The sequence below is a fragment of the Haliotis cracherodii genome, unplaced genomic scaffold, assembly GCF_022045235.1.
Source record: "Haliotis cracherodii isolate W230 unplaced genomic scaffold, xgHalCrac1.p SCAF_32, whole genome shotgun sequence".
In the NCBI taxonomy this organism is placed as follows: Eukaryota; Metazoa; Mollusca; class Gastropoda; order Lepetellida; family Haliotidae; genus Haliotis; species Haliotis cracherodii.
The window spans coordinates 2,053,786-2,068,642 of NW_027266289.1; the positions used below are offsets into that span (position 1 = coordinate 2,053,786).

General features: G+C 40.2%; 1 protein-coding gene across 1 annotated transcript; it reads left to right on the top strand.

The window, feature by feature from the left end:
- Positions 1–5,633: 5,633 nt before the first annotated feature.
- Positions 5,634–13,380, top strand: LOC139477256 (scavenger receptor class F member 1-like). The gene is made up of 2 exons (XM_071259806.1): positions 5,634–5,685; positions 12,452–13,380. The coding sequence occupies exons 1-2, from the start codon at positions 5,634–5,636 to the stop codon at positions 13,378–13,380; spliced, it is 981 nt and encodes a 326-aa protein (XP_071115907.1).
- The last annotated feature ends 1,477 nt before the right edge of the window (positions 13,381–14,857 follow it).

The following is a 14,857-nucleotide window of genomic DNA, read 5'->3' on the forward strand; positions in this document are numbered from 1 at the left end:
CTATAACATTCGGCAAGTAGGTGATATACTCCAGTTGACCTATTTCTTTAATACATTCCATAGAATAAATTACATAATAATGTAACTATTATATTTACTTAAATAAAGAGTACATTTATTTCTTTAACCGGATGGAAATTTTTTTATTGAAATAGATCTGCCCTGTGGGGAAGAGTCCTCTTGCCATAAACAGTTCATGAAGTATGCATGTTGAGGGCAGGTGAGAAAGGAAGTTTAAAGAGAGGACCAATGCCAGTCAGAAGACACGTAGCATACACACAAAAACAACAGTTAAGCACTTCTGGAAATATGTAATACTGAAATCTCCCCGTTCGCAACAACTGCAAATTACGTGATGAAATATGTCAAGAAGGGTGTATCGTCGAAATGATAGGACAGTACAATGGCAACTGTGACGTCACAACGTAGCATGATATGCCACACATGCATTTTTTTTAAAATGTCACATCTTTTAAGAATGGTTCCGCTTAATAAGTAATTTTGTTAATTTGAGTCTGTATATCTTCATGTGGTAACTCCAATTATGATGTAAAAAGTTTTGTACTTTATGTCACGTGGCCTTTAATGCCAAAAACCTGCCTGTCTGTCTGTCTGTCTGTCTGTCTGTCTGTCTTTTAAAATGCAGTATCTGTACACTGCAATTGTGGGTATTTAACGTAATCAGAGGCGCGACAATTATGGGTATGCATTCGACAGGCATGACCAACACACGTATAGGACGTCAACTAGGGTACCATTATATGCTAACCAGCAGACAAGTACGAAAACACGAGCAAACAGGATCTGCCACAGTCAAGGACAAGGCCCTGCTTTGTCTTGTACGTCATCAACCATTTGCAACATCTCCTGTCCTGAAACACAACAATCCACTGAAATTGTCAGGAATGAAGTCTAGAAGGGCAACCAAACGTCCCTTCCTTGCCGATCATCATAGGAGAATTCGTATAACACAGTGTTTAGCCCAAGACATGGCGAATAAGTCCAATAAGACCTACAGCCCCATATGCTGGAGATTCGTTAATGGTTTTGGGTTGCCTGTCACATGATTGTTAGCTGGGTCTTGTCACCATCCAAGGAAACCTCAATGCTGATCGGTACAACTATAAATCCCTGCAACCAGCTGTTGTGGCGCTTTTTGACATTCGCCACCCGACCTGTGAAAATGGATGACAATGCTAGGCCACATCGTTCCCGAACAGTAACAGCTCTTCTCCAGAATAATGCTGTGGCATGCCATGCATCAGATCAGACGACTTTCTGGAGATATGAAGGCTGGTAGCTGTCATCCGGGCACGTTGCACATTTATCCACTATTGGTGATTTGTGTCATGAATGTCATTTTTTGACTGAACATGACATTTTTCATCATGAACCATGATGTGGAATTGTGGTCCTCCCTACTTATTGTGGCTACTGTTTTTGCATAAATACACTGCCTCTGATGTTTTGTTAGAACCATGATTAAAATCTCAAACTGGATAAACTTTCTATGTTTTCTTATTGTCAGAGGTGCCTTCTTGCAAACCTCATTCGTGTTTCTGGTGTTTATGTTATCAGGGTTTCAATTCCAATGCTCGTAGGACCAGTCATTGTAAAATATACAGGGGGTGCTTAACTTTTTTCTTTATGTATAAATGTAAACTATAGGGGTGATGAGAGGGTGGCACTTATGTGGCTAACCCAGTCACTCAGAGTTAGAATACCACCCGGTATACCACACAGAAATGACATAACCAGTATTATGTCCTCTACTGAAATAAGAAACATCAAATTAGAAATGTCATCCAATTACTCATCCATAATATCTATATCAACAGGGTCGACAAGTTTAGAAAATTATTCTGTTGCAACTGTTCTTCAATAGTTACATGATTTGCAATATTTGTATATTTGCATTCAGTATATTTTTCATACTTTTCACCGACTTTTATGCCTGCTTCCAAAACTGTTTCCTGGATTCAAGAATGAAACACGTGCCTCATTCAAGACACAATGGACTACTGAACTCACTCGTGTGACAATAACTGTAACTGTAACACAAATAAAGTATATTTTGACATTCACTTAATTCATTTTATGAAATGACATATAAATTCAGATGCATATGTACAATAAGGTGAGAGAAAGAACATCAAATAATATAAACAGAATGAATGGTAGAAACATCACAGTAACTGTTCACAGAAAAGGGTTTTAGTTTGTCATTTTAACCCAACAAGGTGGGGGACAGCATCAACGTATTGAAGACCTGGTAGGATGCCCTCTTTCAGTCGCTCATCCAGCTGCGGTACTTTTTCTTCTTGGGTCTGAGTAAACCATCTGCGGCCAGTTGAAGGATCAGTGACAACCTTCCATTCAAGGCCTTTCGACATCCCATCATCATGTACACCCTGATCCGCTAACATGCCCACACATTCCTCCAAAAGTCTCCAATATTACCGACTGGTTGACGATTGGGTTGTCTTTGAATGCAGTGTGGAGAGACCCAAGCTGTGGCCACCTTTCTGTATGGACTGTCTGTAGTGGAACATACAGCCCTTGGACAGGTACTGAAACTCGGCTCCGACAGAATTCTGTGATGCGGTCGCAAAATCAGTGAAAACAAAATCTTAGTAGAATGTCTCATGCCGCTTTTTAGGAATATACCAGCAATATCCCGACAGGGGACACCAGAAATAAGCTTCACACATTGTACCGAGGGAAATCGAACCCAGGTATTTGGCATGACGAGCGAACGCTTTTACCACTAGGTACCCGACCACTCCAGATCAAAGCAGAAAAGGTAAACAGTTTGTTCTCGTCTTCGAAACGGTGAAGGAAGTCTTTCCTGTTTGTTGTTTTGTTGTAGATGTCGTTGATGCGGTAGTGGTAGCAGATTCTTTGCTCTGAATTAGTTACAGGATGACATGAAAGCTGTACAGGGTCGGTTTAGACATCTGCCTTGGTGGATTGTAGTTCTAGAATTAAGATGATAATAATCAATAACATGCACTCATTTTGTATCGTCTAACTAAAAACTTTAATTTTATCATTATACATTAGACATTTGTTAATTTATTTATATTAATCACAATGAGTGAGTGAGTGTGTGAGTGAGGTAAAATTTAAAGTCATATCCGCAATATTTCACCCATATCGTAACTATCAAGGGTTAAACTGTATAAATACATTTAGACTATATGAAAACCTGCAAACAGAGGACAGTTAAATACATATTCTTATTACAGAAAATAATTATTTAGATATTCGCATTTGTGCTATATTGTGAAATAGAATACATTCAGTTTAAGAACTTACTGTTTAGTTCTCCTTGGTAGATTGTCGGTATTAGTCGATGGTTGACTTTTACTGGCTCCTTCATAGCGACAAGGAATGTTTCGACGGCGATATTACTAGCAGCGGGAAGATGATGGATGTTTCTGTAGCTGCTGCTGAGGTGTTGATAGTTGTTAATTTGAAATCACCGGACTGTTAGTTTATCCCCGCTTGCCGACCAGGCACCCACATCTTCCCTTAACCGTCTCTGACACCATGCAACGCCGAGAAAACAGAACCAAGACCGTCGGGTAGGGAGGCGTTTTGTGTAACACGTACATGTCCCCATAATACAATCTCCAACACTGTGACCCAGTTGTATTCGAACACTCCAGGTGTAGAGTACGACGAGGGCTATGTATGTTATGTAGGGCAGCTAAGCAGAGAAAGTTGTGAGTGAGTGTTACAATCACTTCTACGAGAGAATGCTTACGTTACAGTGTGTGGACATGCCTTTGTTGCCACTCCACACACACACACACACACACACACACACACACACACACACACACACACACACACACACACACACACACACACACACACACACACACCCCACAGCTACCAAGGTCACTACCACCACCCTGCTACTACTACTACTACTACCACTACTACTACTACTACTACTACTACTACTTCTACTACTACAACTACTACTATTAATACTTACTATTATGAGTCTCTTCAAGTTTTATAATTATCATATTTATTTAAATTCATCATATTTACATTAACACAGTGGTTAACATACACATCACTGATTCGTGTATGACAATCGCACAATGGCGGGTTGTGGCCAGATCAGTGTGGTGGAGTTTCTGATCCATGTATAGACACAGTGTCATGCGTGACTCTAACAGTTCACCAACATCAGCAGGAAAATGAAAACAGTAAGAGTATAACCTGCTCCAGTCAAAAATGCCTTTTAAGGGCAATGTTTACAAAAAATGATTTCCTCAAACATATTTGAAATTCGTTGGCTGGTTTCTGTTTCGTCCCTTGCCCTGTGGTCTGTAGTCAAACAGTTTGATATGTTGGCGATACGTGAACAGCAACGCATCGTCGTGACCTCCACAGCACTGTGTTAACATTTCTTCTCGAGTGGTATGTATTTAGTTTCATGTCTGTCAAACCCAAACCTAAACTAGAGGTCTTACCTCAGTATTAAGCTTTAATAATCACTCTTAGAGATTTAGTCAGAAATGGCATTTTCCATATCTCCACCGTGAAGGTCATTCTACGAAATGAATCAAAATTGTATTGCAGACATTTCTTGGATGAGCATTGAGCGTTTCAGTATCATGAACCATGCTGTTGTCACAAATGCAATAACTCTGGTATTAGCGTAAGATATAAAGCAAGAAAACCCTCTCGAGAACGAATTATATGATGCTGCACATACCACAGGCTTACAACATATAACATTTCAAAATGATGAAACAGAAATAGCTCAGATATGTTTAAAGTCAAATCGAAATTCGTCGATAGATTTGCAAAGAAACCAATCACCCTTACAGTTTCAACTTCACAGGCCTAATGCATGTTTGGTTATGAAAATGAAACTTTCCGATTAATGGATGGATAGGGGACGGACAACATATAATGACATCGGCTGATTTGAACTTTCAGATCAGGGAAACACAAAACAATTATGTTGTTTCCTGGTGAGGCATAAACATCGCACCAACCTCTCATTATGACTTTTCAATAACAACAGGAATTATTAATGAAATTTCCAGAATTAATAAAACTCATTATCCGCTCCTGTGCGACTTCATAGGCCAACTGCTGAGGAGTGTATTGAAACTTAACAATTGACAGACGACAGACAACACATAGGTCGTTATGACACTTGTTTTAGCCCCTTAATCCCTTGCGCCAGACATGGTAACAACAAGTACCATCTCTTTACGTCTTTTGGTATGACGAAGCCGGGAATCGAGCGCCGGACTTTCCACTCTCTACCACTAGACCACGGAGGCGGTCTTGATAATTGGGGTGTCATCTACTGTTTAAATCTTTACACGTAAGGTCTTGCTATATTTGTTTCAGGATAACTGTTTGTTATTTTAACAATGCCCATGCAGCCATGTGATGTCTTCTTCATTGTTGAGAGAATACAAGTTAGGCATCTTAAGTGAAGTTAGCATTTAGACCATACAGCTTGTGTTCTGGTTCTCCAATACACTATTGATAGTTCGAGCATTAAATACTGCGAAACAATCCAATGGATTGGGCACAAGTGACACGCTTTCCAGGCACTCATTTACTGTTATCTATTTCATTTCAGGATAACGATGACAGTGTGGCTGATTCTGTGTCTTGCATATTTTATAATTTCTGCACAAGGTAAGACAAGAACAGATTCTGTATTCTGCCTCCAACTTGTCACTCGAAGCCATATGCAACATCTATGTACAGTGAACGGTATTGCTACACCTGTGTACAGTGAATGGTATTGCTACATCTGTGTACATTGAATGGTATTGCTACATCTGTGTACACTGAATGGTATTGCTACACCTGTGTACAGTGAATGGTATTCCTATACCCGTGTACATTGAATGGTATTGCTACACCTGTGTATAGTGAATGGTATTGCTTCATCTGTATACAGTGAACGGTATTGCTACACCTGTGTACAGTAAATGGAATTTTCATATTTATGTAGAGTGAATGGTATTGCTACACCTGTGTACAATGACTGGTATTGCTACACCTGTGTACAGTGACTGGTATTGCTACACCTGTGTACAGTGAATGGTATTGGTACACCTGTGCACAGTGAATAGTATTGCTTCACCTGTGTACAATGAATGGTATTCCTATACCTGTGTACAGTGAATGGTACTGCTACACATGTGTACAGTGAATGCTATTGCTTCATCTGTATACAGTGAACGGTGTTGCTACACTTGTGTACAGTGAACGGAATTTTTATACTTATGTACAGTAAATGGCATCGCTACACCTGTGTACAGTGACTGGTATCGCTACACCTGTGTACAGAGAAAGGTATTGCTACACCTGTGGACAGAGAATGGTATTGCTACACATGTTTACAGTGAATGGTATTGTTAAAGTGGTGTACAGTGAAAAGTATTGCTACACCTGTGTACAGTGAATGGTATTGCTACACCTATGTACAGAGAATGGTATTCCTACATTTGTTTACAGTGAATGGTATGACTACACATGTGTACAGTGAATGGTATAGCTAAACTTGTGTACAGTGAAAAGTATTACTACACCTATGTACAGTGAATGGTATGACTACACGTGTGTACAATGAATGATATAGCTAAACTTATGTACACTGAAAAGTATTACTACACCTATGTACAGTGAATGGTATGACTACACCTGTGACAGTAAAATTGTATTGCTACACCTGTGTACAGTGAATGGTATTGTTACACCTGTGTACAGTGAATGGTATTGGTACAACAGTGTACAATGAATGGTATTGCTATACCTGTGCGAGGTGAATGGTATTGCTGAACCTGTGTACTGTAAATGGTATTGCTACACTTATGTAGAGAAGGTGATATTGGTACACCTGTGCCAAGTGAATGGTATTGCTACACCTGTGTACACTAAATCGTATTGCTAAAACCTTATACAGTGAATGGTATTGCTACACCTGTGTATAATGCATGGTATTGCTATATCTGTGTACAGTAAATCGTATTGCTCAAACATTTTGTAGTGAATGGTATAATTATACCTGTGTACAGTGAAAGGTATTGCTACACCTGTTTAAAATAAATTGTTTTACTACAAACGTGTGCATTGAATTGTATTGCTACATCTGTGTACATTGAATTGTATTGCTACAGCTGTGTACAGTGAATGGTTTTACTACACATGTGTAGAGTGAATGGCATTGCTACACCTGTGTACAGTGAATGGTATTGCTACACCATCGATAGTGAACGATATTGCCACATCCTCTATAGTGAATGATATTGCTCCACCCTAGACAGTGAATGGTATTGCTACACCTGTGTAGAGTGAATTGTATTGCTACACCCTCGATAGTGAACGGTATTGCCACATTCTCTTTAGTGAATGCTATTGCTAAACCCTAGATAGTGATCGGTATTGCTACACCTGTGTACTGTGAATAGTATTTCTACACCTGTGTACAGTGATCGGTTTTGCAACACCTGTGTACAATGAACAGTAATTCTACACCTGTGTACAGTTAATAGTATTTCTACACCTGTATACAGTGAATGGTATTGCTACATCAGTGTATAGTGAATGATATTGCTACATATGTGTACAGTGAATTGTATTGCTACACCTGTGAAGAGTGAATGGTATTGCTACACCTGTGTACATTGATAGACATTGATACACTTGTGAACAGTGAAAAGTATTATTACACGTATGTACAGTGAATGGTATTGCTACACCTGTGTACAGTGAATGGTATTACTACACCTGTGGACAGTGAATGACACTGCTACACCTGTGAAAAGTGAATGGCATTGCTAAACCTGTGTAAAGTGAATGGTATTGTTACTCCCGTGTACAGTGAATGTTATTGCTACACCTGTGTACAGTGAATGGTGTTGCTACAACTGTGTACAGGAAATGGTATTGGTACACCTGTGTACAGTGAATGGTATTGCTACACCTGTATACAGTGAATGGTATTGCTACACCTGTGTACAGTGACTGGTATTTCTACACCTGTGTATAGTGAATGGTATTGCTACACCTGTGTACAGTGAATGGTATTGCTACACCTGTGTACAGTGACTGGTATTGCTACACCTGTGTACATTAAATGGTATTGCTACACCTCTGTACTAAGAATGGCATTGCTTCATCTGTGTACAGTGAATGGTATTGCTACACCTGTGTACAGTGACTGGTATTGCTACACCTGTGTACAGTGAATGGTATTGCTACACCTTGTACAGTGAATGGTATTGCTACACCTTTATACAGTGAATGGTATTGCTACACCTGTGTACAGTGAATGGTATTGGTACACCTGTGTACAGTGAATGGTATTGCTGCACATGTGTACAGTGAATGTTTATGCTACACATGTGTTGAGTGAATGGTATTGCTACACCTGTGTACAGTAAATGGTATAGCTACACCTGTGTACAGTGAATGGTATTGCTGCACCTGTGTGCAGTGAATGGTATTGCTACACCTGTGTACAGTGAATGGTATTGCTACACCTATGTACTGTGAATGGTATTGCTACACCTAAGTACAGTGAATGTTATTGCTACACCTGTGTACAGTGAATGGTAATTCTACACCTGTGTACAGTGAACCGTATTACTACACCTGTGTACAGTGAATTGTATTGCTACACCTATTTACAGTGAATGGCAATGCTTCACATGTGTACAGTGAATGGCATTGCTACAAATGTATACAGTGAATGGGATTGCTATACCTGTGTACAGTGAATGGGATTGCTACACCTGTGTAAAGTGAATGGTATTGCTACACCTGTGTACGGTTAATGGTATTGCTACACCTGTGTAAAGTGAATGGCATTGCTACACCTGTTTAAAGTGAATGGTATTGTTACTGCTGTGTACAGTGAATGTTATTGCTACACCTGTGTACAGTGAATGGTATTGCTACATCTGTGTACAGTGAATGGTATTGCTACACCTGTGTACAGTGAATGGTATTGCTACACTTGTGTGCAGTGAATTGTATTGCTACACATGTGTACACTGAATGGTATTACTACACCTGTGTACAATGAATGGTATTGCTACACCTATCTACAGTGAATGGTATTGCTACACCTGTATACCCTGAATGGTATTGCTACTCCTGTGTACAGTGACTGGTATTGCTACACCTGTGTACAGTGAATATTATTGATTGCTACTCCTGTGTACAGTCAATGGTATTGCTACACCTGTGTAAGATCGATGGAATTGCTACACTTGTGTAGAGTAAATGGTATTTTTACACCAATGTGCAGTGACTGGTATTGTTACACCTGTGTAGACTGAATTGTATTGTTACACCTGTGTACGTGAATGTTATTGTTACTCCTGTGTACAGTGAATGGTATTGCTACACCTGTGTACAGTGAATATTATTGATTGCTACACCTGTGTACAGTCAATGGTATTGCTACTCCTGTGTACAGTGAATGGTATTGCTCCACCTGTGTACAGTAAATGGTATTGCTACACTTGTGTACAGTGAATATTATTGATTGCTACACATGTGTACAGTCAATGGTATTGCTACACCTTTGTACAGTAAATATTATTGATTGCTACACCTGTGTACAGTCGATGGTATTGCTACATTTGTGTACAGTAAATGGTATTTTTTACACCAATGTACAGTGAATGGTATTGCTACACCTGTGTAGATTGAATTGTATTGTTACACCTGGGTACGTGAATGGTATTGTTACTCCTGTGTACAGTGATTGGTATTGCTACGTCTGTGTGCAGTGAATGGTATTGCTACACCTGTGTAAAGTGAATGGTATTGCTACACCTATGTACTGTGAATGGTATTGCTACACCTGCGTACAGTGAGAGGGACCGCTACATCTGTGTACAGTGAATGGTATTGTTACACCTTTGTATAGTGAATGGTATTGCTACACATATGTACAGTGAATGGTATTGCTACACCAGTGTACAGTTAATGGCATTGCTACACCTGTGTACAGTGAATGGTATTGCCACACCTATGTACAGTTTATGGTATTGCTACACCTGTGTACAGTGAATGGTATTGCCACACCTATGTACAGTTTATGGTATTGCTACACCAGTGTACAGTGAATGGTATTGCTACACCTGTGTACAGTGAGTGGTATTGCTATATATCTGTGTACAGTGAATGATATTGCTACACCAGTGTACAGTGAATGTTATTGCTACACCTGTGTACAGTGAATGGTATTGCCACACCTATGTACAGTTTATGGTATTGCTACACCAGTGTACAGTGAATGGCATTGCTACATATGTGTACAGTGAATGGTATTGCCACACCTGTGTATAGTGAATGCTATTGCCACATATGTGTACAGTGAATGGTATTGCTACACTTGCATACATTGAATGGTATTGCTACGCCTGTGTACAGTGAATGGTATTGCTACACCTGCGTACAGTGAGAGGGACCGCTACATCTGTGTACAGTGAATGGTATTGTTACACCTCTGTACAGTGAATGGTATTCCTACACCTATGTACAAAGAATGGTATTGCTACACTTATGTACAGTGTATGGCATTGCTACTACTGTGTACAGTGAATGGCATTGCTACACATGTGTACAGTGAATGCCATTGCTACATCTCTGCACAGTGAATGGTATTCCTACACCTATGTACAGAGAATGGTATTGCTACACCTGTTTACATTGAATGGGATTGCTACACCTGTGTACAGTGAATGGTATTGCTACACATGTGTACAGTGAATGGTATTGCTACACCTTTGTACAGTGAATGGCATTGCTACTACTGTGTACAGTGAGTGGTATTGCTACACCTGTGTACAGTGAATGGCATTGCTACTACTTTGTACAGTGAATGGTACTCCTACACATCTGTACAGTGAATGGTATTCCTACACCTGTGTACAGTGAGGGTATTGCTACACCTGTGTACAGTGAATGGTATTGCCACACGTGTGTACAGTGAATGGTATTGATACACCTGTGTACAGTGAATGGTATTGCTACATATGTGTACAGTGAATGGTATTGCTATTCCTGTGTACAGTGAATGGTATTGCTACACCTATGTACAGTGAATGGTATTGCTACACATGTGTTCAGTGAATGGTATTGCTATTCCTGTGTACAGTGAATGGTATTGCTACACCTATGTACAGTGAATGGCATTGCTACACGTTTGTACAGTGAATGGTATTGCTATACCTGTGTACGTGAATGGCATTGCTACACCTGGTACAGTGAATGGTATTACTACACCTGTGTACAGTGAATGGTATTACTACACCTGTGTACGTGAATGGTATTGCTACACCTGGTACAGTGAATGGCATTGCTACACCTGGTACAGTGAATGGTATTACTACACCTGTGTACAGTGAATGGTATTACTGCACCTGTGTACGTGAATGGCATTGCTACACCTGGTACAGTGAATGGTATTACTACACCTGTGTACAGTGAATGGTATTACTACACCTGTGTACAGTGAATGGTATTGCTACACCTGTGTACGTGAATGGCATTGCTACACCTGGTACAGTGAATGGTATTGCTACACCTGTGTACGTGAATGGTATTGCTACACCTGTGTACAGTGAATGGTATTGCTACACCTGGGTACAGTGAATGGTATTGCTACACCTGTGTACAGTGAATGGTATTGCTACACCTGTGTACAGTGAATGGTATTGCTACACCTGGGTACGTGAATGGCATTGCTACACATGTGTACAGTGAATGGCATTGCTACATCTGTGTAGAGTGAATGGCATTGCTACACCTGGGTACGTGAATGGTATTGCTACACCTGGGTACGTGAATGGTATTGCTATACCTGGTACAGTGAATGGTATTGCTACACATGTGTAAAGTGAATGGTATTGTTACTCCTGTGTACAGTGAATGGTATAGCTAGACATGTGTACAGTGAATGGTATTGCAAACTAATTACAGTGAATGGTATTGCTACATATGTGTGCAGCGATTGGTATTGCTACACCCGCGACAGTGAACGTTATTGCAAAACCTTCGACAGTGAACAGTATTGCTACACCCTCGACAGTGAATGGTATTGCTACACCTGTTTACAGTGAATGGTATTGCTACACCCTCGATTGTGGACGGTATTGCTACATCGTCTATAGTGAAAGATATTGCTACACCCTCGACAGTGAATGACATTGCTGCACCCTAGACAATGAATGATATTGCTACACCTGTGTACAGTGAACGGTATTGCTACATCCTCTATAGTGAATGGTTTTGCTACACCCTCGACAATGAATGATATTGGTAAACCCTCTACAGTGAATATTGAGTTCGTGTACATTCAAGAATAGCGTCACATGACAGTATGTTTGTTTACATGTCATATACATAGAAATAATATTATTTTTCGATCATTTTTCAGGCGACCAGTGCAAGGACAACCAGCACTGTTCCTACTGTCACATAAGCACAGGACATTGTCTCACAGACTGTGACCCTGGGTATTTTGATCAGAAGTGCAGATCAGTATGCAGCAGGAACTGCAGAAATCGCTCATGCAAGTTGTCAGTCTCTGGCATTGCTGCTTGCACTGAGGGTTGTGTCCCTGGATATCAAGGCTCTGGGTGCAACGTACGCTGTGGCAGTCCAGGAGGTACCTGTACAGCATGTCCAGGTGGTTGTGATGGAGGATATTGTCAGATGGGCTCCTCCTGTGTGTCTGGATGTGTAGACTCCTACTACGGGACTGACTGTAAGACGTGTTCAAGTAGATGTAAGTCCTGCAACAGGATGACTGGATTGTGCAAAGAGTGCCACCCAGGATATTTCGGTCCAAACTGTGCTTATTCCTGTGATCACTGCCTAGGATTCTGTGAACATGGATGCGAAGATGGCTGTCTTCCTGGATATTATGGCACTTTCTGCAACAAGAGGTGCAGTGAAAAGTGTGGACCGGACCCCAACATTTCAACTGATAATGATTCACGTGTCTGTTTCAGGACGAGTGGAGACTGCATTCATGGATGTCGAGAGGGCTGGTTTGGTCCACAGTGCTCTTCTCCATGCAGTCCTAACTGTGGACACAACATGTGTCAGTCTGACAGCGGGAAGTGTACAGACGGATGTACACGTGGCCTATATGGTGGACTCTGCCAGCACACGTGTGAAGTTTGCCTGGATGGTGTCTGTGATCAGAAGACTGGCACCTGCACCGAAGGCTGCCACCTGACTGAACCGAAGTGTGATTCTACCTGTACGTTCAACTGTTCTATAGCGGAATGTCTGAGAGTGGATCATTGCAACCAAGGTAACGAAGGTACGACAATGCTTCCTGATTTACCAGTGCCTTAAATCTGTAATCAGTTTAGTTATTAAGCTCTATGAAACTCCAATAAAACCATTTTCTTAAAACTTACAGAGGACACCAGTAGAAGACACAGTGGCATACAACTAGCTACCCTACTGACATCGCTGTTGTTTCTGGTGGTTGGCAGCGTGGTGTCAGTGACGATCTGTTGCCGTGTTAGGATGCTAGGGTGAGTGATATTTACAGTATGCCTTTTCTGTATCCTTGCTCACACGGACAGTAACACGTGGTGTTAGTATATATGTATAGGTCGTCAACAGGGGTAAGTGTCACAGTTATATAATGGTTGCCGGTAAAGCAAACGTGCAACGGCCACACAAGGGAATGGATTTTAAGGACTCTTTTGAGAAGAAGTCGTCTAAGATGTTTTTTTTTGTATGAGCAAATATGATATTGCTTCCTGGTAATAGAGCTACCGTATAATAATGGTGTTACAGCTCACTTGTGATACAGCTGCTGTATATATTCATGACATCATAAATTCGTGGTGATACAGCTACTGTAAATATATATGACGCTAAAGCTTCCTAGTGATACAGATGAAAAAGCTTCAGATTATATTACTGACGTTATAGCTGCATGGTGATTCAGCTGCTGCATGCATTTATGACGTTATGGCTTCCTAGTGATAGAGGTACTCTATATATTCATGACGTTATAGCTTCCTGGTGATAGAGCTACTGTATATATTCATGACATGATATCTCCACGATGCAAAATCTTCTGATTTTATTCATGACATTATATCTTTACGATGCAAAATCTTATGACTATAGTCATGACGTTATATCTTTATGATGCAAAATCTTCTGATTATATTCATGACATTATATCTCCACGATGCAAAATCTTCTGATTATATTCATGACATTATATCTTTACGATGCAAAATCTTCTGACTATATTCATGACGTTTTATCTTCATGGTGATAGAGCTACTCTCTATATTCATGACATTAAATGGTTCCTGGTGATGCATTTACTTAATATGTTCAAGACGTTATACCTTTTATGGTGATATAGCTATGTTCTATGTTCATGACGTTATAGCCCCACGATTAAAAAGCTACTTTTCATATTCCCGACGTTGTATCTACCTGGCAATTCAGCCACTGTATATATTCATGACGTTATAGCTTCCTGGTGCTACAGTTACTGTATATATTCATAACGTTATAGCTTCCTTGTGATATAGCTACTGTAAATATTCATGACGTAATAGCTTCCAGGTGTTATAGCTACTGTATATATTCATAACGTTACAGCTCCTTGGTGCTATACATATTGCATATATTCTTGACGTTATAACTTCCTGGTGTTATAGCTGCTGTATATATTCACAACATTCTAGGTTTCTGGTGATATACCTTCTGTATATATTCATGATGTGATACCTTCTTAGTGATTTATATAGTGTATTAAGTGACGACGTTTAACATTTCTGGTGATCATGATATAGCT